Source organism: Triticum dicoccoides, chromosome 7A (genome assembly GCF_002162155.2).
Source record: "Triticum dicoccoides isolate Atlit2015 ecotype Zavitan chromosome 7A, WEW_v2.0, whole genome shotgun sequence".
Lineage (NCBI taxonomy): Eukaryota > Viridiplantae > Streptophyta > Magnoliopsida > Poales > Poaceae > Triticum > Triticum dicoccoides.
This window is the reverse complement of record NC_041392.1, coordinates 197,703,345-197,715,112: the sequence shown is the minus strand read 5'-3', so window position 1 is coordinate 197,715,112 and position 11,768 is coordinate 197,703,345. Positions and strand designations below refer to the sequence as shown.

Genomic DNA, 11,768 nt, shown 5'->3' with positions numbered 1-11,768 from the left:
AGAGTATTGAGCAAAATGGGGTGTAGCAATGGTGGAGCTCAACAAGACATTAGGGTTTGAGGTTGGAGGTGGAAGAAGGCCCTATATATAGTGTTCTTGAGCTAGTGGGGATTTCTGCCCGTTGGACCCCGTGCGCAGGGGCTAAGTCAGCCCCGTGCGCACGGGGTACTCAGAGACTATCACACCACCCCGTGCGCACGGGGGTCAGAAGACCCCATGCGCACGGGGTACTCAGAGAGTTACGCAGTACCCCGTGCGCACGGGGGTCAAAAGACCCCATGCGCACGGGGTACTCAAAGAGTTAAGCAGTACCCCGTGCGATGGGGGTCAAAGGACCCCGTGCGCACGGGGTACCCAGTAACTTTCTGTTGCAAGCTTTCTGAGTACCACAACACACACACTAAGTTCTTTAGGTGGTCGGAGTGGTAAGGATAAGAGAGTAAGGCTCGGCAATGGCATTCCCACACGACTTTCATCCACACAAACCCCTCTTAATAGTGCGGTCTTTCCTACGACTCGAAGCAAACCAAAACTAAAACCTTCGAAGCATTGAAAGACCACGCCTTTGCCCTTTTTGAAATGGGGGGGGGGTTGCACATCTCCATCGTGGGCACTTAGAACCAATATCCCGAGATAAACTTTAGCAACCGATATTAGTTCAACTAACCACATTGTCATCACACCAAAATATAGTATAAGTGCCACTTGCACTTTCACTATGGTAATGAGTATATCCTTTCCGGACTAACCCCTCCGATTTATATAGACACCGAGGGGATCTAGGGTTTACATAGAGTCGGTTACATAAGAATGAATCTTCATAGTCGGCCGCCAAGCTTGCCTTCTACGCCAAGGAGAGTCCAATCCGGACACAGGTACAGTCTTCGGCCTTCATGTCTTCACAGCCCATCAGTCCGACCCAATAGATAACAAGCTGGACACCCGAGGACCCCTTAGTCTAGGACTCCCTCACCCACAACTCCTTTGTGTTCTACTCGTGCATATAACATCTACACATAAACCTGGCTCTGATACCACTGTTGGGGAATGCAGTAATTTTTTTCCTACGCACACGCAAGATCATGGTGATGCATAGCAACGAGAGGGGAGAGTATCGTCTACGTACCCTCGTAGACCATAAGTGGAAGCGTTATGACAACGCGGTTGATGTAGTCGTACGTCTTCACGATCGACTGATCTAGCACCGAAGGTACGACACCTCCGCGATCTGCACACGTTCAGTTCGGTGACGTCTCGCGAACTCATGATCCAGTAGAGCTTCGTGGGAGAGTTCCGTCAGCATGACGGTGTGATGACGATGATGATGATGCTACCGGAACAGGGCTTCGCCTAAGCACCACTATGATATAACCGAGGTGGATTATGATGGAGGGGGGCACCGCACACGGCTAAAAGATCATTGATCAACTTGTGTGTCCATGGGGTGCCCCCTCCCCTGTATATAAAGGAGTGGAGGAGGGGGAGGGCCGACCCTCTCTATGTCGTGCCCTAGGGGAGTCCTACTCCCTTCGGGAGTAGGGTTCCCCCCTTCCAAGTAGGAGTAGGAAAGGAAGGAAGGAGGAGAGAGGGAGGAAGGAAAGGGGGGCCGGACCCCTTCCCAATTCGGATTGGGCTTGGGGCGCGTCTCCCTCTTTTCCCTTCCCTCTTCTCTATTCCACTAAGGCCCATATACTCCCCGGGGGTTTCCGGTAACCTCCTGGTACTCCAGAAAAATGCCCGAACCACTCAGAACCATTCTGATGTCCAAACATAGGCTTCCAATATATCGATCTTTACATCGCGACCATTCCGAGACTCCTCTTCATGTCCGTGATCAAATCCGGGACTCCGTACTACCTTCGGTACATCAAAACACATAAACTCGTAATACCGATCGTCACCGAACGTTAAGCCTGCGGAACCTACGGGTTCGAGAACTATGTAGACATGACCGAGACATGTCTCCGGTTAATAACCAATAGAGGAACCTGCATGCTCATATTGGCTCCTACATATTCTATGAAGATCTTTATCGGTCAAATCGCATAACGGTATACATTGTTCCCTTTGTCATCGATATGTTACTTGCCCAAGATTCGATCGTCGGTATCTCAATACCTAGTTAAATCTCGTTACCGGCAAGTCTCTTTACTCTTTCTGTAATGCTACATCCCGTAACTAACTCATTAGCTACATTTTTGCAAGGCTTATTGTGATGTACATTACCGAGAGGGCCCAGACATACCTATCCGACAATCGGAGTGACAAACCCTAATCTTGATCCATGCCAACTCAACAAACACCATCGGAGAGACCTATAAAGCACCTTTATAATCACCCAGTTACTTTGTGGCGCTTGGTAGCACACAAAGTGTTCCCCCGGTATTCGGGAGTTGCATGATCTCATAGTCATAGGAACATGTATAGTTATGAAGAAAGCAATAGCAACAAACTAAATGATCATCGTGCTAAGCTAACGGATGGGTCAAGTCAATCACATAATTCCCTAACGATGTGATCTCGTTAATCAAATGACAACTCATGTCTATGGTTAGGAAACATAACCATCATTGATTCAACGAGCTAGTCAAGTAGAGGCAAACTAGTGACACTCTGTTTGTCTATGTATTCACACATGTACTAAGTTTCCGGTTAATACAATTCTAGCATGAATAATAAACATTTATCATGATATAAGGAAATATAAATAACAATTTTATTATTGCCTCTAGGGCATATTTCCTTCAAATACTACTAGAGAAGTTTAGCTCTACATTGCTCTCGTTAGTACATTTTTGCCCTGTATCATTGTACTAAAAATGATAGCTAGTTAATTATGTAGCATCACTTTGTATCATTATCATATCTATATTTACTCTTAGCAAAATGTAGAATAAAGAGAATATGCTTATGGAAAAGTTTTTGTGGTGAACTTCTTGAATTATTCTCCATCGACATGGAGAAGGGCTTTATAGAGCAGGTGATAATAGCTATGGTAAATCCATCCTTCTCACGCCTTCAAACTTTATTGTAGTATAGATTTGGATAGACATTACTGGCTCAACTGCTAATTAGTTTGACATTAGCATCAAATTGCATGTTTGCAACAACTCTCATTTTTCACTTTTAATTATAAAACTAGTTGCATATTCCTACCATGCGATGGATCTGGTTCTTGCGGGGATCCAACGCTTCCCGTGGCGCTAACGACTCTACTAGTTGCGGATGGCGTAGGGCTGACCCCCTCATCTGGAACGAGACAAAGGACACTGTCCATGTCTATCCCGCTACCCCTTGTCCCGGTGAATGATGTTGTCCCCTTGGAGGCCCAGTAGGAGTCGCAGCCCGAGGAAACATATCGATGTTGTGCTGCGGCACTCTGCCTTCGAAGCTCGCAACAAGGAGGGAATCTGCCGCATGTTCCGCCACGCAACCACCGACGAGGAGCGGCGATTGGAGCTCATGAGTGCGACCCCTATGCTTACCTCAATGATGTCTCCGAGGAGGGGGAGGAGGAGGAATAATCGAGGAAGAAGAAGAGGACCATGACAACAGCGAAGAGGACGAAGACTAGACGACACCGGCCACGACTAGTGTAGGTAGCAGTATTCTTGGAAATGTCGCTAAGTCGCAAATTATATGTAAAATGACGCATTTTGGCTAAGTAAATTGCACAAAACCACCACTTTGAAGGTTAGATTTGCAGAAAACACTACGTTACATTTTTTGCAGAAAACACCATGTCTATCGTAATCTTTTTGCAAATAACACTGATCGGCGTATTTGCCTTGACTGAGCACGTTTATGACAGATGGGACCCACTAGCCAGGCTGATGTGACATCAATTTCTAACACCGTTACGTTGAACCGTCCTTTTGCTGGACATGGGCCCACTTGTCAGCATTTCATCCTAGTTTCTCTCTCTCCCTCCCTCGAACCAGCAGAGCAGCACGCAGGAGCGCTGCCGCCGCCCGTCGCCATGGCCCTGAGCTCCACGAAATTCGTCGCAATTAACCAACTCTCTCATCGGATCCATCAAGAATCGAGCCGCAGCCCCCTCTGCATCTCGGATTCCTGCTCCTTTGTCACGAGCAACGGCCGCGAGCACCGGCGGGTCCTGGATGAGGTAGGCGATCCCAGTGATGCAATCGTCCTGGAGTGCGCGCACGACGTCCTCGACACGTGGCGGAAGGGCGCTCCTCAGCCGGGGGCGGGACGGGCGGCGTCCCCTGCTTTCCCCTCGGTGCGGCAAAGGCGACGGCGTCCTCGGCGCGTGGCGGAAGGCCGCCCCTCGGCCGGGGGCGGGACGGGCGACGTCCTCTGCTCCCCCCTTGGTGCGGCAACGGCGACGGCGGCGCCTGCCTCGGCCGGGGTCGGGACGGGCGACGATAGCCCCTGCCACGGCCGCGGTCTGGGTTAGGACGGGCGACGACAGCCCCTGCCACGAATAGACGGGCAACGACCTTTGCGTGCATCTGGGCACAGCGCCGGCGACGGCGGACTTTGCCTCGGCCGGCGACGGGACGAGCGGCGGCGGCTTGGTGAACTGAGATTTGGCGCGATTTGGGGGTACAGTGATAAGATGAACTGATTTTTCTTCTTTTGTTTCAATGACAGGTGGACCCCACAGTCTCACTCATGATGTTATCGTCACCAATTGTCGCCGTTACGCATAAAATGTTAAGTGTTGCCATGTCAGCCTGACTGGTGGCCCCACCTGTCATAAACAAGCTTAACTGAGCCCGATCCGCCGTTTAGTATCTTCTGCAAAAAGATTACCGAAGACATGGTGTTTTCTGCAAAAAAAAATATTGTAGTGGTTTTCGCAAAGCTAACCTTCAAAGTGGTGGTTTTCTGCAATTTACTCCATCTTGGCCACTAAATATAGGTGCTAATCTATTGTCATGATACACGTGTTGGTTAGATTATTGAGCTTAAAGTGCCCCTACAAAATCAATGAAAATGGAAAAAAACAAAGAATTTTAGGGAGGCCGCCATTTTGGAAATTCTGTGTTTGCGCACAGCCGTCGCAACCTTCATATCTAACGTGTTATGACAATTGTCGATATTTCGATATGGTGACTCTGCTAGAGTTGCTTTTGTTACGAAGTTTCAATATTTTTGCCGACTCTTCTAGAGCTGGTCTTAGACGTCACTACTGGTTTAGCTCCAGTTTTTCACAATCTTTTAGTTTTGGTGTGTGATCTCAAGCATGCCGGATGCGGCCTGCTCACCGGGTTCATGGTTTTCTTTTCCCTCCACAACAACAAACAGAGGAAAGCCGCTTACACGGCGCCACATAAAACGTTACTTCAGGTGATGCGACCTCGTACGACGCACAACTGCAAACGAGAAAAGCCGTTGCGGGCATTAAGTTGTTCGGATGGCACGGGACTGTCGCATAGCAACAGCCTAGCAGATAGACCAAAAATCGTCACGCCAGTACATTTTGCACACCAATCTCAGGCGACTCACGGGACTGTCGCAGGCAAGTCTCGCCCCAAACCTACTCCTAGATAAACATGCAACCCGGGCGGTGCGCCTGATCTTCCGTTTATTTATAGAGGAATCCCCGGCGCTCAGCAGACGCAGCGACAAGTCCGCGGCACGCGCGACCCGCCGGAGAAAGAGGGAGGGAGGAGATGATGGGCGGCGCCGACACCCTCCTCCGTCAGGAGCCATGGTTCGTCTCCCTGGCCGTCCTCGGCGCACTGTACACAGCAGCCGTGGTGCTCCGCCTCCTCTCACACCTCGCCCTCCTCCTGCGCCGGCCGAGGGACCTCCGCCGCCGCTACGGGGCGTGGGCCGTCGTGACCGGTCCGACGTCCGGCATCGGCCAGTCCATGGCCCTGGAGCTCGCGCGCTTGGGCCTCAACCTCGTCCTCGTCGGCCGCGACCCCGCCAAGCTCCAGGACATCTCCGAGACCATCTCCAAGACTCGCTCCGTGCAGACAAAGACGGTCGTCTTTGACCTCGCGCTCGTCGCCACCCCTCGAGGTGACCCATACGCACGGTGCACAACACAAGCATCGCCACGGCATCCATGTGAATAAGATGGAGCTGACTGTGATCTACCTCACGGTATAAACTGAACTGCTGAGCATATATACTGCATTTGGCAGGGGACGAGGCGGTGCGGCGGCTCCGGGAGGCCGTGGAGGGGCTGGACGTGGGGGTGCTGGTGAACAACGCCGGGGTGGCCAAGCCATGCGCGCTGTACCTACACGAGGTGGACGTGGAGGCGTGGGTGCGGATGATGCGGGTGAACCTGTGTGCGCTGACGGAGGTGACGGCCGCGGTGCTGCCGGGGATGGTGCAGCGGGGCAGGGGCGCCGTCGTCAACATCGGCTCCGGGTCGTCGGAGGCCATCCCTTCCTTCCCCCTCTACACCATCTACGCCGCTTCCAAACGGTACTGCACTACATACGGTCTTGTCAATTTCACTGTACGTACATACGTATCTTGGATTCTTGGGTAGGTCGCCGAAAGGAAAAGCGCTTTGGTTGGTTTGCGCTTGCTGCTTTTCTATTTGTAATTCATTGCGCTAACTGTTTCTGGGTTTGTTGACGTCACTCATCATCATGTTCTTGGCTGTTGTTGAGCAGTGATCATGTTCTTAACTGTTCATGCGCTTGCTGCTTTTCTTTTATTCTGTTGGCTTATATGAAATACAAGTACATGACTCTTTCTAGATTTTCTGTGTTAAATAAGTAGATAAATCACACAGGTTTTAAATCTCAGGTACGTTGCTCAGTTCTCCCGGAGCCTCTACGTGGAGTACAGAAGCAAAGGGATCGATGTGCAATGCCAGGTAAGCATGCAAATTTAAATTGTAGTTTTACGAGCATTCGACAAAAATATACCATAGGTATAGTAACTATATTTTGTTTCAAATGTCACTGATTTTAGTCTGTGAGTACAGAGAATGCTGCTGAGACCAATAAGCTTGATCGTCTTTCTGCAGCCAGAGCATATGAAAAATAAAGGTCTGTTTGGTTCTAAATAAGTCATCAACTTATAAGTCGAAAAGTGAAAAAAAATGATTTATTTTGCCAAACAGACCCGACTTATAAGTCAACCCAACTTATAAGTCATAAGTTGCTCCACCCCAACTTAAAATTTATAAGTCACCCCCTTTTGTGTGGGTCCCACCACCTGCATGATGTTGATTGGTGTGGAAAAATGTGTCAGGTGACTTATAAGTCAGGCGACGACCAAACAAGCGTAACTTATAAGTCAACTGACTTATAAGTTGGGTGACTTATTGAAACCAAACAGGCCCTAACCAGAAGCCATCCTACCGCAGGTGCAGAGTGCAGACCCCGCATGTGATCGACCGCACCGTCCTCGAGAAAGAAAGAAAAAAAACTGATTCATCCATACATAGTCAGTGATTCAGTTTGCGGTCTGCACACATAGATTCCAGATCAACAGAGTTTGGTTTACTCGCGGGATTAGTTTACGGTCTGCACAGCCCCATGATCCCATGCATCTTACTGGAGATCATGGGTAATATATTAAGGGCCATGTGTTCAGCACGGAAATGCCAGAGTCTAAAGCTCTGCACACTGACGGGTTAACCTTTGAGAAGGCCGAGTTGATTACAAACATGGAAGAACCGCCGAAATTCGAGTTAGTTTTTTCTAAAAAGTTGACAGGGAGATGGAGGTAGTTGAAACATGCTCCACCGAGCTATCGGTCGTCAGAGAGTTAGTTGAAACATGGTCCACCGAGTTATCGGTCGTCAGAAAGTTGGTTGAAACATGGTCCACCGAGTTGCATCCTACAGAAACTCTCGATCTTTTTTTAAAAAAGAGGATGACCCCCGCTTTCTGCATCTGGACTATGCATACAGTTACTTTATTAATTATTTTCACAAGACCTTATAAAGTCATACAACAGTAAAATTAAAGTCGCTGTCTAAGCAACAAACTGTCGCTATACCTATCCAGTTAATAAAGGGGCGCAGATAGCCTGGGTCTAATACCAAACAGACATCGCAGCTAAGCCTAACATTTAGGACCTGAGACCCCAACCTAGCCACTTGCCGGGTCTGGGGCACACACTGGTCCGGCGTGCTCTCAGAGGCCGTCACCGCCAACTGCCATCGCTCCATCTTCAGAGTTGTACTGATGCATCAACCTTGCTCGGTCCAGCTATCGTCGACGCCACCACGGCGCCCAACGACACCTCCTCCCTGCGTGCAAACAGCTGTACACGACGCGGTCGCCACTGATACACTTCAGCGCCATGCTGCCACGTACCACCAGCCGACACAACTTGAAGCCCTTGGAGGACCTGCCGTGCGTAACACCTGCCGACCAGGCATGACCAAGCGTATCACCTGTCGGTCATGCATGACTTGACATCTCCACCGAAGCTCCGTGCAAGACGAAGCCGCTCCACCTCCTGCCTCTAACTTCCAGCGCTGCTTCACAAAACGACACTCCCAAGAGAGAAACGACACCGCAGTGCCGCCATCGTTCGGTCTGGAACACCAGATCCTAGGGTTTCCCCCGGAGCAATACGAGTGGGTCGACGAAAGTCACATGACGATGCCTTCATCAAGGTAACAACGTGGAATGCCGCCATCGCCCGCCGCCGGCTCGGTTTTCACCGGCAACTACGTCTCCCCGACTCGCAGTTGGTGCCAGATGACGGATCCCGAGATCCGAACACCCAGCCTCAGGCCGATCACCTCTGATGGAAGAGATGACCACCACCGCCGGTTGCACCGGTCAGAACAGATCTGATCGGAGGTGCCACCGACGAGACCACCAGGCCCTCCACACTGCCGTCGCCGATGTGAAGACAAGCATGCACGCCACCGCAGCCTAACTGGCCGGCGCCAACCGCAGCCGCCGCCTCCGCCCGAAGGGCCATCCGCAGCGCCCGCAGCCCTGGCCTCCGCCGCGCCAAGCCGTCGCCGTCCGAGGACGGGCCGGCCTGCCGCCGCGCAGCAGATCCCAGATCGATCGCACCACCACACACCTTGGGGTCCGCCCCACCCCGAAGACGCGTGAGAGAGGAGATCCCCCGCCACAGCCGTCGGCCCCCGGGCTTAGCCCAGCAGCGTCTTCCGGCGGCGGCGGAGGAAGGAGAGGAGGGAGTTTGCGGCGGCGGCGGCTAGGTTTGTGGCCGCCTGAGTCCCCCTAGGGGGAGGATGACACGGGGGGTACTCTGTGTTTCCCTCCATGTACTATAAGATATCTAAAACGGTACATAACTTGTAACTTGTAGATACCTTTGAGGCCAAATAAACGGTGCTAATCATTATCATGGTGTGTGGTGCAACAACTGCAGGCCCCGCTGTTGGTGCAGACGAAGATGACGTCGGTAGTCGCGGGGTCCGGCAAGCGGGGCCGAGGCTTGCTGCAGCGGCTGCTCGTGCCGACGTCGGAGGAGTACGCGCGCGCGGCGACGCGCTGGATCGGGCACGGCCCGCTCTGCATGCCCAATCTGGGACACCGACTGCAGTGGCGCCTCTGCCGCGTCGTGCCAGGCCGGCTCCTCGACGCACAGCGCCTGCGCGAGAACCTGCGGCAGAGGGCCGTCTTCCAGCGGCTCCGGTCGCCGAGGGCGTCGTCCCATGCCAACGGCGGCGAGCAGAGCTAGCTTGGCCCAGGCCGCGCGCGTGCATACTTTGTGTCGGTGCATACTTTGTGGTGTGGTACTACTGTGTATGATTTGACATGCATCTGTGAACCGTGGTTCGGTTTAAGTCGCCGTTGATGCACGCGCAGCTGATGCCTACATTTCTGTTGGCTGCATTTTCCTTTAGTTAAACCGTTCCTGGCCGAATGCGTCAATACGAAGCAAATGGAGTTCAACGGGGGAACAAAATAATAAACAGATTTCTTGAAAAAGGATGTGGTAGCTATAATAATACCAGGGATCCAAAAATTAGTCCATCTATTGAAGGCCAGACAAGGGTTTTCACTTCTGAAAACAAACCACCGTCTCTTAAGGCAACACTTTTTTTTCCTCTCCGAGATGACTAACCGGTTGAAAGGCATCCTCAACTAAATCTGCTTTTGTTCCTCGACGTATAATTACGGACAATCTCTATTCCTAATATAGGACTTGGTAGTTTTGCCTTCTTCTGATTTATTTTCGTTCCTACTCCCACCTCCCAGGTATCCCCTCGCACGGAAGAAAACCAACCCACGTTACGAAGGAGTGATGCCTCGACGTACTACCCTCGCAAGAAAAATCCAACGAAAAAAATCGCTCCCTCGTAGTGCCAACGAGCGAAGCCTGCAGGGTACCCTCGAGCGACGCCACACCATATCCCATCGCCGCCGCCCTCGCACTCGCATCCCTCCGCCGCCGCCCTCGCACATCAAGCCGCCGCAGACCCATCCATTTGCCGCCGTCCTCGCACATGAAGCCGCCGCCGATCCCTGCGCTACCTGAACGGGAGCCATCGATCGTCTCGCTACAACTTGAAGCTGCAACTTGGGCGGTGCCATGGCTCCTTGTGCAGAGAAAACAAGATGAGGGGGAGGTCAGGGAGGAGCAGCAGGAGGAGTGAAGGAAAAGAAGGCGGCGGAGAAGGCCCTGCTCGCCGGAGAGCTCGATCGGCGGCGACGAACTCCGAGCCGCATGTTCTGGCGACGGAGGGCTGGAACCGGTCGATGGGGAGACTTGTAGGCGCGCGGCGGCGGCGGTTTGGGACGGCGGCGAAGCTGCAACTCGGACGGCGCCATGGCTTCCTATGCAGAGAAAACGAGACGAGGGGGAGGTCAGGGAGGAGCAGCAGGAGGAATGAAGAAAAAAAAAGGCGACGGAGAAGGCCCTGCTCGCCGGAGAGCTCGACTGGCGCCGACGCTTGCTGTAGCGGGAGTATGCTCGGGCGTACCGGCATGAGAGCTGCAATTGGTGGGAATTGGCTGCGGGCATAGGAACCGTGGATTGATCCCACGTACACACAGGTACTATAATTTTTCCCCTATGCTTCTTCTAGATTTCGTTTTGAGCTGATGGGTCCGAGATGTGGCAGCACTTCTCGGCTCTACGAAATCCATGGCTCAAGTGCGTGTCACGAGGTCCCAGCCTCCATCACTTCTTCAGTTCCGCCTTTCTTCAAGAACAAAAAAAATATGTGTGGAAGACCACTAGCAGAACTGAATGTTGTATGCACCTTCATCTTGCAGTCGAATTACTTGGATTATTTGGGACAAATTCCTTTCTTTTTAACCGTACTGCAGTTATATAGCAGGATAAGGATACATGCTTGTACTGCCTCTATCATAAATTGCACATGAGTTGATTCCGAGTTTAGACAACTAGGAATCAATCGCTCTGAAGGTATTGCTCTTTTATTTTATTTCAGATCATGAGGAAATGGGTTCAGATATGTGACTACTCTATGCTGTACTAACTACTCTATGTTGTACTGACTAATCTTAGAATTATATTTGGTTCAGGATTAGTTCATCTGTTAATTCTCAGAGCACTTTTGGATCAGAAATAAACACGCTATTCACCTTCATAGGATGGGGGGCACGTTCAGGAAGCTATGAATCAACTATGAAATTTCTTGAACAAGAAGGCTAGAATTGTTGTATTTCAGAAAGTTGTAACTATATTTCAGGAACTTTGAGCGACCGACTGATCTAATTTAATTTGCCGCTACCATTATATTTTAGGTCATCATATAAGTGCACCGACATGTAACATGGTACAATCATGTTGATGTACTCATGAGAGGTACGCACTAAAACTAATATTTATTCCGATTAGTCTTTTTATTTCGAGATCACACC

At 51.1% G+C, this 11,768-nt stretch overlaps 1 protein-coding gene across 3 annotated transcripts; it reads left to right on the top strand.

The window, feature by feature from the left end:
* The first annotated feature begins 5,435 nt into the window (after positions 1-5,435).
* LOC119331372 (very-long-chain 3-oxoacyl-CoA reductase 1-like) lies at positions 5,436-11,494 on the top strand. Of its 3 annotated transcripts, XR_005160483.1 has the most exons (6): positions 5,436-5,997; positions 6,123-6,411; positions 6,742-6,811; positions 9,304-10,934; positions 11,003-11,135; positions 11,211-11,494. XR_005160483.1 is itself a non-coding variant. In XM_037604534.1 (4 exons), exons 1-4 carry the CDS (start codon positions 5,643-5,645, stop codon positions 9,613-9,615), a joined length of 1,026 nt encoding a protein of 341 aa, XP_037460431.1. In that variant the 5' UTR covers positions 5,436-5,642; the 3' UTR covers positions 9,616-11,494. The 3 variants fall into 3 exon arrangements, 1 of the variants encoding a protein (XP_037460431.1); XR_005160482.1 differs by having other exon boundaries at positions 11,003-11,494; XM_037604534.1 differs by having other exon boundaries at positions 9,304-11,494.
* Positions 11,495-11,768: the final 274 nt, after the last annotated feature.

Coding starts and splice junctions, on each gene's coding strand:
- LOC119331372 (XM_037604534.1), top strand. CDS start 5,643: ATGATGGGCGGCGCCGACACCCTCCTCCGTCAGGAGCCATGGTTCGTC. Junction 5,998..6,122: donor GCTCGTCGCCACCCCTCGAG/GTGACCCATACG, acceptor TGCATTTGGCAG/GGGACGAGGCGGTGCGGCGG. Junction 6,412..6,741: donor ATCTACGCCGCTTCCAAACG/GTACTGCACTAC, acceptor TTTAAATCTCAG/GTACGTTGCTCAGTTCTCCC.